General features: G+C 35.2%; 1 protein-coding gene across 1 annotated transcript in view; it reads left to right on the forward strand.

Annotated features, from left to right (window-relative positions):
* ASCC3 (activating signal cointegrator 1 complex subunit 3) overlaps nt 1–14,827 on the forward strand; it is a 312,984-nt gene that overhangs the window by 218,013 nt on the left and 80,144 nt on the right. The window contains exons 31-34 of the mRNA XM_058660479.1: nt 3,132–3,269; nt 3,363–3,483; nt 4,498–4,630; nt 8,200–8,325. Coding sequence (XP_058516462.1) covers nt 3,132–3,269; nt 3,363–3,483; nt 4,498–4,630; nt 8,200–8,325 — 518 coding nt within the window. The remainder of the gene's footprint in view (nt 1–3,131; nt 3,270–3,362; nt 3,484–4,497; nt 4,631–8,199; nt 8,326–14,827) is intronic.

The raw sequence follows: 14,827 nt of genomic DNA on the forward strand, positions 1-14,827 counted from the left end.
GTAAAATTGAAAGTAAAAAATAATTCCTGAAACTAATTGCAAGAACAGGCACCTAAGTGAATGTATTACTGGTTATATAAATTGAAGATATTTTATACAGTGAACCATTAAACAAGATATAGGTAACAGATTATCACTTAAGAATGGCTAAAATTAATTTATGTGACAAGCACCTTCATAGCATTTCTTTGTAGTCAGCTTACATAGCCTTTGCTTATTTTGGTGTTAAGTGAATTTATGTTAATATATTTCCATATACCAGCTGACATTTCATAAAGTAAGCGCTATAGGAATGTTAGGTGAACATTAATCAGAATGAACCTCTTAAACATTGCATTTAGTTTGGTGAAAGTTGAGAAGTAACATTTCTGGTGTGCATTTCATTAACGTATCATTAATTTTTTTCATTTTAAGAAATATTTTAGTTTAAAAAATTGTACAAATTTGTGAAATACTATATGGTGTGATATACTTTTATATGCCTTATTCAGTATAAAGCTGTATTTCATTTACTCATTATATGAACTATTAGTGTTAAACAGTTTCCTGTCAATAAGAAAACACAAGGCCTTAATAGGTATTGAAACAAAAGGAAGAATGATGAAATCACATGGAGTATTTCACTATATGGATATTTTAGGCTTATGCATTTTTACTGAACTGCAGCAGCCAGCGAAATTTTCTCTACCTAGCAATTATAAGCCAGTTAGGACTATCCTAAAATCCACCAAGTTCAGCAAAATTATGCTTCAACACTATAAACTGCTAAATACTAAAATAAAAATAGACACGAGACAGCTGAATAGTACCTTATAGCCATTTTAAGGTGTATAGCAGCCGGTTCTGTATATAAACTAAAATTGAAGGGTCAATGAAGTAGTCACAGGATGTAGTTAAGAACTTGCATTTTTTAGCATATTGGTCACTCAATACCATGTCAATTAACTCCATAATGTTGTAAATTGTTGTTGATGTTATGTTGTGGCTTTTCATTGGACGGGATGATGTTCTGCCAGTTCTGCTTTCAGACCAGAGATGGTCTCCCCAAGAAACTGTTGAATTTATCTGGATAATAAGAAGCTGGATTCTATGCTTGGTACATGCTTGCAATGAAAGAATCGTAACTGGATTTGAGCTATAATATTGCAACAATGTGGAGAAATCCTCCATGGGAAGAGGGCCCGGGGAGGGGTTGGGGGAATCCCAGAGCCTATGAAACTGTCACAAAATGAAATTAAAAAAAAAATAAAAAATAAAACACAGGTAATATTAAAAAAATATTTTAATCAGTGTCACTGTTGATTGATCAATTATATAAATAAAATAAATTTTTGTCCTTACCTTATTTGCTATATAAAAATAAATTACTAAATGATGAAATACAGATAAATAAAACTATAATGAGTTAGTAATATAGTCAGTGAAATTGTTTTACATGTATTTGGGGAAAGATTTTCCAAGCAATAGAGCAAAAGAACTAAGATTTAATTCTATTAAGGTTTATCTTTTTTAAAGAATTAAAAATATGTATTTATTTGAAAGCAGAGTTACAAAAAGGGAAGTACAAAGAGAAAAGTGTTGTATCCGCTGGTTCACTCCTCAAATGACCACAGCGGGTGATGTCAGCAAAGCTGAATCCTGGAGCCAGGAGCTTCATCCAGGTCTTCTACAGGGGTGCAAAAGCCCAAGAACTTGGCTGTCCTCAACTGCTTTTTCAGACGCATTAGTAAGGAGCTGGATAGGAAGAGGAATATCCAAGACTGAAACAGATGCCCATATGGGATGTTGATGCTGCAGACAGCATATTGATATGCTAGGCCACATTACCTGCCCCTGATCCATTACATTTTTAAAAATCATAAATAAAAGGAAAGCATGAATAAAACAGATAAAAATATTTGTAGCACAAGATGGGCAAGGAATTGATAGCTTTGGTACAAAAAATTAGCTATCACAAACCAATATGGGAAAAAGGCTACCATACACACTTAAAAATATAAAATGGTAAAGTATTAATGAAAAAATTAGTGATTTTTGATTAAAATTAATAAGTACACAAAAATGACTTTTATTTTCTTATGCTCTTTTTAATATATTAAATCAAAATGGGCATTGAAACGTTTAGAATTTCCCTAGCATTCTGAAGTGACTTTGTGATTCTTAATTTCAGTCAAGCTAATTATTTTTATCTTTTGTAAGAAATTTATGGATACTTTAAATTCTAAGGATCAGAAGAAATGCCTGATGTTAACAAGATAATTCTTATCAATTATCGTGTTAATATGTTAGTGCAAAGAAAACTGATCCCATGTATTCATAGGTATAGTTTTTAAAATATGATACTTATTTGTTTCCTCTTTCTTTGCTTCTCTCTTTTAATTGTTTTTAAGATTTTTATTTATTTATTTCAGTGGCAGAGTTCAGGAGAGAATGAAGAGCAGAAGGAAAATTACATGCATTGGCTCACTCCCCAAATGCCATAGCATCCCGTTTCTCACATGGATGGCAAGGGCACAAGTGCTTGGGTCATTTGCTGCTTTCTGAGGCACATTAGCAGGGATCAAAAGTGGCTCAGCCAGGGCTAGAAAAAGCACCCATGTGGAATGTTGGAGTCACTGGTAGCAGCCTAACGTGCTGTGCCATGGTGCCAACTCAATAAATTTAACTTTAATGCTTTGTATATATGGTTCCTCTATTTTTCTATATTGGAAATCAAAATTAATCAAATGCAGTCTTAAAACAATAAAATTTATTTGTTTTTATTGAAAAGTCGGATTTATAGAGAGAAGGAAAACAAAGACCTTCCATCCAGTTGTTCACTCCCCAAAGGACCACAGCAGCAGGAATTGAGCCAATGCAGAGCTAGGAACCAGGAGCTTCTTCCGGGTCTGCCACATGGATGCCGGGTTCCAAGGCTTTGGGCCATCCTCCACTCCTTTCCCAGGCTGCAGGCAAGGTGCTGGAAAATAAATGAAGCAGCTGGAATACAAATGGACACTCATAAGGGATCCTGACACATGCAAGGCGAAGAATTTAGCCACTAGGTTACCACTCAAGGCTACAAATTCAGCCTTAAATGTAAATTTTAAAGCTATTGCGGTTGGAATGTTAAATTGTCTTTTTATTTGCAGATGGAGAACATCATTGGAACACTAAAAGATTCCAACTTGAAGCTGACTCTTGCTTTTGGAATAGGAATGCATCATGCTGGGCTACATGAGAGGGACCGAAAAACAGTAGAGGAGCTATTTGTAAATTGTAAAATTCAGGTACCTTGCTTTTCTTTTCTTCCCACAATACATATTTAAATGTAACCTAAGAATATTTTACTCTGATATAAAAATATTATATCTTGTGTTTAGGTGCTAATTGCCACAAGCACATTAGCCTGGGGTGTAAACTTTCCAGCTCATTTAGTAATTATTAAGGGAACAGAATATTATGATGGAAAAACAAGACGTTACGTGGATTTTCCCATTACAGGTAATTCTTAAGTTATGTTTGCCTTAATCGAATTAACATGATTTCGATTTTTGAGAATTTGTCATATTTAAATGTATGATGAGCAAATTATAAATTCTTGGTCTCTTTTGCAAATAATATATACAAAATGCTGCAATGCTTTGTTTTGTTTTTACGTACAGTTTAGTAAAAATAAAAAATACCGATTCTTTCAAATCTGTAAATCATCAAAGTACTGATGAGTGCCTGTTAGTTCCCTTCATAGTTACTTGCTTACTTAGTTACCAGTTTTCTGAATAAATCATTACTTTAGGGTACTAAATAGTAGCAATCGGAAATAGAATTTATGTTTTTCTACTGTTATATTTGATCAATACTGTATTTTGTTTTGTATGTATTTTACTAGAGATAGTATTTCTTTAGGACTGTCAGAACCAGAGCCATTGTGACTATAGTTTAAGCATAAAGAAGTCTATTAAAATATTTTTAAAACATAATAAAACTATTTTCAGTGTGTTCTTTAAAAGGAAGATGAACTCCATGTATATTTACACTAACTGAATTTAAGTAAAAGCTTTTAATCTGAATCTTTAGTTACCTGCAGTTGAAAAAAATAAATTTTATACCGTAGTTCGGAGGAAGGGGAGGCTTAATTAGCCTTTACTCATGGGATAAGTAATCACATACATGATGAGAGAATTTTTCCATATATGTTTGCTTTTTCTGTTTTAATTAGAGTAATAGTACCTCCAAATAATAGTATTAAGTGTTTAGCCAAAGACTACATTCTTCTTTCTTACCTTCACCCTTTTGACAACTCAGTTCCCTTCATAATTACTTGCTTACTTAGTTACCATTTTTCTGAATAAATCATTACTGTAAGTTACTAATAAGTAGCAATCAGAAATAGAATCTGTTGTTTTTACAGTGTTCTGTTTCCTGTGTTATTATGTTGTATTGTAACAGCATACCATAACCAGTAAATATGCCTTGTTCTGCCCCTTCACTGTATCCATCTTGTTCTCTATTTTGTAGATGTACTCCAGATGATGGGGCGTGCTGGGAGGCCTCAGTTTGATGACCAGGGCAAAGCTGTAATTCTGGTTCATGACATAAAGAAAGACTTTTACAAAAAATTTCTGTATGAACCTTTCCCAGTAGAATCAAGGTAAATTTTACTTTAATTAACTCAAATAGCCTTATTTCAGTACAAGCTGATGTTTTTAAAAGAAGCCAGGTAGAGCACTATTCATTCACTTTGGCTGTGGAGCCAGATGATCTGGGTTGAAATGGTGAGTTTACCGTTTTCTTGATTTATATTGAGCAAGTTTTAAATTCTCAGGGACTTGATGCTTCTGTCTGTAAAGTGGAGGTAACAATGGTATCAGCTCTGTCAAAGAGGATGTGTAAGGATCAAATGCAAAATTAACAAGTAGCTGTCACTAAGCATCTAACAAAGTGTTAATTTGGTAGTTAATTATGTAGTTAAGTATATATCAATTAAAGCGGCATGAAATTAATTTAGAATTATCCCACCCATTCCACAAATCTTCCCTCATTTTCTGAACTGCAAATGATCCTTCCCCTCAGAGTATATATTTTCATTAGTAACACTTCAGTAATCTTTTATCATAGTCTTTTCTACATGCTGTATCTCCTTTGCTGTAGTCTAACTGCATTGAGGTTGTTTGTGGAATATCCAGTAAATAATAATTAAATTCTTTATGCTGAGTGCTAACAGTACTGATTTTTGTTAAACTTGGGAAATGTAGAAGCATAAAATGTTCAGCATATGACTAAGACAGTGCTAAGAGAACATTTATAACCTAAAATACATACATCAAAGGAGAGACCATGTCACATCAATGATTGGGACTGGTGCAGTAGCTTAGCAAGCGTAATTATCTGTTTGCAGCACCAGCATCTTGTATAAGTCCCAGTTCAAAGCCCAGCTACTCCACTTCCAATCCAGCTTCCTGCTAAAAGCCTGAGAAAACCACGAAGGATGCCTCAAGTTCATGGGCTTCCGTATCCACATGATGAGTTGGATCAACTCAGCTCAGAACATTTTGGCCATTTAAGAAGTGAACCAGCAAATGAAAGCTGTATCTTTCTCTCTCTCTATCTCTCCCTGTTTTTCAGTCTACCTCTCAGATAAAATAAATAAATCAGTCCTTTTTAAAATACTCAATCTTTGCACAAAGAAAGATGCTTCACCAATGACTCCTTCATAATGTGTAAAGAAGAAAGAAGATTTTACATAAACTTCTAGTAAGAGAGTGAGAACAAAGTAACTTGAATTCCAAAACCTAATTGTAAAAATTTGGACTGGGTGCGGAGGCGTGGCCTAGCGGCTAAAGTCCTCGCCTTGGAAGCCCCGGGATCCCATATGGGCGCCAGTTCTAATCCCAGCAGCTCCACTTCTCATCCAGCTCCCTGCTTGTGGCCTGGGAAAGCAGTTGAGGACGGCCCAATGCATTGGGACCCTGCACCCGCGTGGGAGACCCGGAAGAGGTTCCAGGTTCCCGGCTTCGGATTGGCGCATCGGCCCCTTGCAGCTCACTTGGGGAGTGAGTCATCAGACAGAAGATCTTCCTCTCTGTCTCTCCTCCTCTCTGTATATCTGGCTGTAATAAAATGAGTAAATCTTTAAAAAAAAAAAAATTTGGACTAATATAACAAGTTTGCTCTTATGAATATACAGTTAGAACTCCTAAACAAATCATTAGAATCAAATCTAACAGTAAATAAAAAGATAATAAATTATAACCTGTTGTCTCCATAAACACAATGGTGATTTATTATTTGAAAATAATGCAGTATACCATATTAGCTGGAAAAAATTTAAAAATTGCATTTCATAAATGTAAAAAGAGCATTTCACAAAATCCCACACTCATACATTTTTTAAAAAAGCTCTTATTAAATTTAAATAAGGGAGTATCCTTATTCTGGTAAACAGTGTGGACAAAATATCTATAGGCATCGGTTAACAAATGTGAAATGCTTTCCCGTTGAGATAGAAAATGATATAGGAATTGTGGTTTTACTACAACTAAGTGCTAGAGACTAGCCTCTGCAGGTGATTAAGTAAACAAAAATTTAAGCTTCCTTTTTAAGCCAGCTGTGACTAAAGCAGCACAGCAGGGCAGTTCTGGAGTATTGATGATGCCTGGTCATGGTGTTGGCTACACAACTGTATTTACATTGTGAGAATGAACTTAGTTGAATCTGTGTATTTTCTTTGCGTATCAATAAAATTAACATTTTAATCTTGTTCCTTGATGCACGTATTATATTTTAGCTACTACAGAATATTCTATAGTTTATTCAATTCTCTGTTAATGTGCACTTAGAGCATTTCTAGGATCCCTTATTTATATGTAATGTTGCACTGAACCATTTTGCTTTCCTCTGCTCACATACACATAATTTTTGGCAGGTCATAATAAAAAAGTAAAATCGGCCATAGTAATTTGTTCTAACAGATCTTGCCAAATTGCTCTCCAAATTAAGTGTACTCATTTATATTCTGCCACTGGTAAATTAGTGTAACATAGCAACATTACTTAGTAGAGAATCAGATATACAGAGAGGAGAAGACACAGAGAGGAAGATCTTCCGTCTGATGATTCACTTCCCAAGCAGCCACAGCGGTCGGGTATGAGCTGATCCAAAGCCAGGAGCCCTGAACTTCTTTCGGGTCTCCCATGTGGGTTTAGGGTCCCAAGGCTTTGGGATGTCCTCTTCTGCTTTCCCAGGCCACATTCAGGGAGCTATATAGGAAGCAGGGCTGACAAGATTAGAACCGGTGCCAGTATAAGATTCCAGCACATTCAGGGTGATGACTTTAGCCACTAGGTTACCACACCAAGCCCAACATAGCAACCTAACTTACCAAAACTATTTTCTCATGTCCTTTGCAAAAACTATACTTGTGTATTTTTCCATATATCATAATTCATTTAGCCATATGTGCTTTGACTAAACATTTAATGTTTATGAGTGGATGAATGAATGAATGAATGAATGAAATATCTTGACTCATTCATTGCTCAATCCTGTTATCCCTTTCTCACAGTCCCTCCTACTTCTATCTCAGTGTTTGTCAGTAGTTACACCACTTTCCCACAAATATACTCCTTTGTATTTTCCAAGGTATCTCTTGTTGTTCATGTCACTTTTGTGACTTTCTCATCTCTTGAAGTGTTAACTGCCTCCCTGAAAGGCTTATTCTCCATGCCATGGTTTATTTCCCCAAAATTATTAATAGTAATAAATACCCTCTGTGAGATACTTATCATACCATAGTTACTTGTAACTGCTCTCGTCAAATTATTACTACAGTTAAATCATTCTGGAAAAATATTTTTTAATTACAGTATTTTTCTGACATCCTGCCTCTGACCAGTCTAATTTATATTCACGTTAAAGTGAAAGAATAAATGTACTTTTTCTAAAGAAAGCAAAATAAGTATGCAGTATTCATTAATAATACAGGTTAATGAGTTACTTATGCTTGATGATTTATGGACACATGGAAAAATTTAAACCAAATTTCCATCAAATAATTTAAAATGACTTATTCACAAATGATATAAAAATATGTGCAAAATATGTAAATTTTAGAAAACACTTATTTTACATCTTAAAAGATTGAATCTTCACTGTGAGATTAAAACTATTCTATATTTAATTGTCTTGTATGTTTCCTTTGTTTTTGTTTTCACTGTATAGCTTATTAGGAGTACTTTCTGACCATTTAAATGCAGAAATTGCTGGTGGTACAATAACTTCTAAGCAAGATGCCTTGGATTATATCACCTGGACTTACTTTTTCCGGCGTCTTATCATGAACCCCAGGTAAGTACAGGGCTTCTTTGAAGAGCAGTTATTTACCTCTCTGTTTTGTGTAGAAAGAAGGCATATTTGAAACTAATAAACTCCAAATCAGTGTCCATTCAGAATATTCAGAACTTTGACCATTCCAGGTATATAATTTTGCTCAGAGAATCAGATGATTTCTGTGTTATGGTAACATTATATCAGAAAATTGATGATTTTGTGTTTTTACTACTCAATGTACTTACCTTAAAATATCTTGAGCAATTTGCTCTGTGGTTAGAAACATGGCACCTGAAATTATTAAGAAATACTAAACTGCGTGTTAGCATCTGCCTTAGATAGAGTTGAAGTTTATATACTTGTGAAATTTTATGAAAAAAATAGCATTGTTAATCACATCTCTGCAGAGAAAACCAAACTGGGGTATGGTGGAGTATGTTTTACTCCAGAGAGTATACTAGATCTTCATTCAGTACTTCATATTTGTCAGATGTCATAGTAAACTCTGAGGCATCAAGATGTAAATTAGCCACTGTCTCAAGGGCCAATCAATGTGGAAAAGACATTCCTGTCATTGCAGTGGGAATCATAAGTGACCTATTTCCAGAAGAGGGATGACTGGGTCAAATGTTAGATCCATTTCTAGTTTACTTTTCCTTGGTATCTGGTGATCTTAAGCATTGTTTTTGTGTTGCTGTTGGCCATTTGGACTTCTTTTGAAAAGTATCCAGAGTTTTTACCCATTTATTACCTGGATTGTTTTGATGTTGTGAATTTCTTAAACTTATAAAATATACAGAAAATTTTAAAAGAGCTTGAGAAATTGGTTTTATTAATATTTTATTTTGAAGGGGTTTAAGAAGGAATAAACTGCAAAATAAGTACAAAGAGGCACTATAGACCATCCACCAGGTTTTCTCATCTTAACATCTTACATGACCATAATATGCTTATCAAAATCAAGAAGTTGACATTCATACAAACTGTTAGATGATCTAAAAGTTTTATTCAGACTTCACCAATTGTGCTGATGTCCCTTCTCTTCCAAGGATCCAAATTAGTGTCTTGCATTGCATTTAGTTTCTCTGCTTCTCCAGTTCACTCTAGTGAACAAGAGTATTCACCAGTTAATTTCTAGAATGTCCTTCAGTTTGAATTTGCCTGAAGTTTCCTCATCACTAAATTCAGGTTACGTCTTTTGGGTGAGACTATCACCTAAGTGATTTTGTACTCTTCTCCGTCCATAATGCTAAGCAATCCTTTTTAGATGTCCCTTCTATATTACTTATAGATTAAATATTCCATAATATATTACTCTAATCTACTCATCATGTGCGTTTTATTTCTGCACTGCCCTGCTGAATGTTGCCACATGTGATTTCCCTGAACTGCCCATAGTCATTTCAGGCTTGCATAACTTACTGAATTAATCTGATAACTAACAAAATATTTGTGCTCTTATTTTTGTTGGTGTTATCACTTGACATCTATTTACCTTGACTTCAAATTCCAATTTCTCTTTTTTTTATATTTTTCCTCCCCCTTACTTCTGTAATTCTCTAGCCACTTAACCTGCTTTAATCTGTCTTCCATCTAACCTAATTTGAAAATGGACTACATGGCAGGTGGGAACGAAGGTAAGATATAGTTAGTAAGTCTTTATATTCAGAAAAGGAGCAGGAAACTCTCCAGTGTTTACAACTGTGAGAATGAGTTGAGCCAAGAGCACAGTTGGAGATCCCAATCAGAATGGGATCCCCCCAAGGAAGGAACTGGAGTGGTCATCACTCACCATTGCTCTGGTATGAACTGTCTACTGTTTAATATTGTGATGAGAAACATTTACATACAACTATAATAAACAGTAGTAGTTAGGAACACAAACGTGAGAGGTTTAGCATAGGTATACAAAGGAAATATTGGGAAATATAAAATATTTGCATTATAAATTTTAAAAATTATGCTGGACCTCTGATCAGGGAGTTTTATTGGTCTGTGACAATTTAAGTGTCTGTTGTTCTTCGTGGTTGTAGTCATTGTAGTCCATGTCAATAGTCTACTTTGTTACTTTGCTTTGCCTCACCTACTTTATTGAATGGGCAGATGTAACAAGAAGGAAATAATTTTTATCTTATTTTTTTATTACATTGCATTATGTGACACAGTTTTATAGGCACTGGGATCCCCCGACCCCTTCCTAACCGCCCCCCATGGTGGATTCCTCCAGCGTGTTGCATTACCACAGTTCAAGTTCAGTTGAGATTCTTACATTGCAAGCATATACCAAGCATAAAGTCCAGCATCTTCTTGTCCAGATAAGTTCAGTGGTTTCTTGGGGAGACCATGTCTGGTCTGAAGGTAGAACCGGCAGAGTATCATCCCAAACAATTAAAAGCCCCAACTTTACATCAGTGACCATTTATAATGTTATGAAATTAGTTGACATGGTATTGAGTAACCAATATATTAAAAGAGAAAAAAAAAGAATGCAAGTTCTGAACTATATCCTGTGACTTCTACATAGACATTTCAATTTTAGTTTATATACAACCGGGTTCTATACACCTTAAAATGGCTGTAGATTACTATTCAGCTGTCTCATGTCTGATTTTAGTCTTTAGCAGTTCATAGCGTTGAAGCATGATTTTGCCAAACCTGGCTGTGTTTCATGTAGTTTAACTCTATAACTCTAACAAGATATATGTCCACAGTTTAGGCGAACATTTTTAGGAGGGGTGTGCAGAGAAATCTTCCATACCCCAGTGAGGAGCAACTAATCTTTGTCCCACCCAGTGAGTTATAAGTGCATCCCCGCTGACCGTTTCCTGTCTGTTTCTAAGCTTTGCTTGTTGTTCTCTATCTATTCTAGTTATTGTTTGTTTGCTTGCTTGCTTGTTTGTTTTGAGGGGTTTCTGGAGCGATCCTGATGGTCATTACTAGAGAGAGTGGGGACCCAAAGTCGGAACCAGGAAAGGACCATAGAAAGCTCCTCTCCCTAGTCCCGAAGGAAGTTTACTTTTACTATTCTTCTGTTTCTGTGGACTGCTCAGTGCTCCTGCTTGTTGTTCCGATAACCTCGGATCCTGCAAGGCAGGATTTGGACTTTTCAAGAAGGAAATTTTGACTGGGAGTCACATATATGCATCTTCTTAATGACTTGCGTTAGAGTACTTGGTAGTTGTAACAGCTGCTTTCCCTGCCTCTTGCTGCCCCCAGAGTTAGGCATCCTCATTCTCCCTGCCCCACCTACTTCCTCCAAGTGGGCCAGAACAGATAAGTCACACCACCTTTTTTTTTTTTTTTAAAGATTTATTTTATTTTTATTACAAAGTCAGATATACTGAGAGGAGGAGAGAGAGAGAGGAAGTGGAGCTGCCAGGATTAGAACCAGCGGCTATATGGGATCAAGGCAAGGACCTTAGCCACTAGGCCACGCTGCCGAGCCCACTCACACCACCTTTTAAGTAAGAGGCTCCCCTCACTTTCTGTTTTTACTAGTGTTCATCTTGCAGCCAGCAGTACCTGTCTGGTACTCAGCCACTCTTTTGTCTTCAAAGTAAAGGCATATGTACGTGAATATTGATAAATATAACATCAGCTTATTTTCAGACTGTATTAGTTTATCCGCTTTCAACCATCTGGTGCTAATTCCTATAAAAGTCATTTTAATACTCTGGCTAGGTTATGAATATGACTATCATTCTGAGGTAGAAGTCTGTTTCCAAGCCTTGTTAATGTCCACACTCTGCGGGTAACTGAAATCATGCAATGTTTGTCTCTCTGCACCTGACTCATCTCACTTAGCATAATATCTTCTAGAGTAATCTATCTGGTTACAGATGCAAGATTTCATTTGTTTTTCAAGTTGTATATTATCCCATTGCATATAAAATTGAATTTATATCCTGTTTTTAAAATGGAATTTATTGATATATTTGGTTTTGGAGATCACAGTAAAAGCATGATATTTACTACAACACAGTTCTCATCAATTGTCACAGTAAAATGTTGTTTATACAAACAGATTCAATGTAATTCCTAGATAAAATTCTAAGAATATAATACTTCCCTCCCTCCCTTTTTCTCCCTTCCTCTTCCTTTTCTTTCCTTTATTTCTTATTTTTGATATAACATGTTTATAACCTGCATTATTGTCGAAGGCTTAATACTCAACTAAAGAATTAAAAAAGTAAAAAGATCAATGCCTACACTGTGGCATGGCAGCTCTAACCACAGCCTGCAAAGCCAGCATCTTATTTGGACAGTAGTTCCAGGGTCAACTGCTCTATTTCTAGTCCAGCTTCCCACTGATGCGCCTGGGAAAGACCTCTGTAACTCTGCCTTTCAAATAAATAAATAAATCTTAACCCAAAAAAGAGGGAGAAGTGAAAAGATGATAGTTCAGTAAGGATATACACAAGGACTATGAACAATAATCAAGTAAAAAGATGTCCATTTCACTCATGAACAGTAAAATTTAAAATACTCACAGATCAATAAAACTATAGTAGTTTATCATTGCCACGTTATCATTCCCAGTCATTGAAAAATCACATTTTTATTCTGTTTATCTGTTCATGAACATTTAAGTTGTTTCCGTGTCTAGCATGTTATGGATGATGCTAAAATAAACAGGAATGCTGGTGTCTCTTTGTCATACTGATTTTAATGCCTTTGAATATATTACTGGTAATGGGATTGACTCAGTCGGGTGTCTATTTCTAGTTAAAGAACCTCTGTTCTGTATTCCCATATGGCTACTCTGATTTATATTCCCACCAACCATGCACAAGACTTCCTTGTTCCAGCATCTGCAGATTGGCTCTTAAGTATATATGTTTGTATTATTGTTTATATTAGAATCACATTTCCACAAAACAAAATCAACACGATCACAACAGTTCAAGGAAATTATTCCTATTTATATTCAGATTTTATTAAACTTTTAGGAAAGGTAAAATCCTTAGCTCTAATGGAGGACCTGTTGTATTATTAGTTTTCATTTTTCTTAATACTCCCTATCATTTGATGCAGTCAGTTGGGATTTGATTTTACTTAGGTGAGAAGGGTGCATAAGCATGCTTCTTTGCCTTTGGGTATGTACAACAAAGAGGCTGGGGTTAATTTAGCCATAGGAAAGGAAGACCACTTTCAAGATGCAGTCATAAATAAGTGAGTAAAACTTGAGTAACCCCTTTGGTTAATGATACTAGTGTAAAACCTGCACCATAGTATGGTAAAAGTGAAACCTAACAAAGGTTTCAACCACTGTCCCTGATTGTTCAAGTTATATCAGTTTATAATCTTGTGTGTATGTATATTACATATATGATTTTATGCAAATATATGCATTTAAATGTACAGAATTATGTACAAACCACACATACATTAACTTGTTCAAATGTACATAAACACATGTGCTGGAGCTTTCATAAAATATAATATATTCCAAACTGAGTTCTGGATTGAATTTGTACATACAGTTTTACTCGTTGTTTTTCCCTTGAGAGGCCTTTTAAAAATTTCTGGGGCAAAAATGTTATTGTAGTTTCAGCTGTCCCTGCAGCCACTTTCATTATTTGTGTCATTGTTACTACTGCATAATCCGAACATAAAAAAACATGATGCTGTAACAAATGACTTCCTAGTACTGACAGTTATAGCAGCAACATTTCAAAACTGATGAAAAGTTTCCCAGCATGATATCTAACCAGGTTTACATAAAACAAACAGGAAATGGCTGCCACTGTTCACATTAAATCCAGACTGCTTGGTGTAACTTTATCTGTGCTGTACATTACTATAAAATCTCTTTCATTCTCAGCTGGTGAAATTTCATCTGGGTTCAGGTTGGAAAAAGGTTAGAATGAGGTCTCATGTGTATTAATCTTGTTTTTCCTTTGATTACATCTTTTAAAGATAATTTTTGAAAAGTTTTTAGTATATGATTGTCATATTTTATTAACTTTGTAAACCTTTGAGATGGAGAGAGGTTTGTTATGACTTTTTCCCAATGGATTGTAAATAGAAGTTAGCTTTTCTAGCCCATGTGCTAGATGCTGTCAGTATTAAACTGCCTTTGACTTTCACTCCTCTCTGGGGACTAGTAATTGTTGTGTTCAAACAGCCTGTAATTGTAATCCCGCTGGCTTTCTCAGTACGCTTCTGGCTATTAGAATCATTAAACAACTCAGCACCTGTTAACAGCATTGTAAATATTCAACCCTGCTTGTGTGCAGGTTGAGCCCAATATAGAGAAATCTTACAAAGCTCAGCCTCATAAATTAGAGCTTCTGACAAGTCAATTATTGTGAAACTGGGTTTCTCTGTGAAATAAATGAAATAGCATGCTGACAAAAAGGTAGGCTGTCTGTTATGGCAAAGGGAACATAATGACTTGATGATTCAATGCAGTGAGCACGAAACTACATTGTATCTGTTATCCATAATTAAGCAGTTGTTTAAGTTTTCTGTTTAAATAACCAGTAAATTATGAATTTGGTACTGTGGAGTACAGCAT

The sequence above is a fragment of the Ochotona princeps genome, chromosome 1 (genome assembly GCF_030435755.1).
Source record: "Ochotona princeps isolate mOchPri1 chromosome 1, mOchPri1.hap1, whole genome shotgun sequence".
In the NCBI taxonomy this organism is placed as follows: domain Eukaryota; kingdom Metazoa; phylum Chordata; class Mammalia; order Lagomorpha; family Ochotonidae; genus Ochotona; species Ochotona princeps.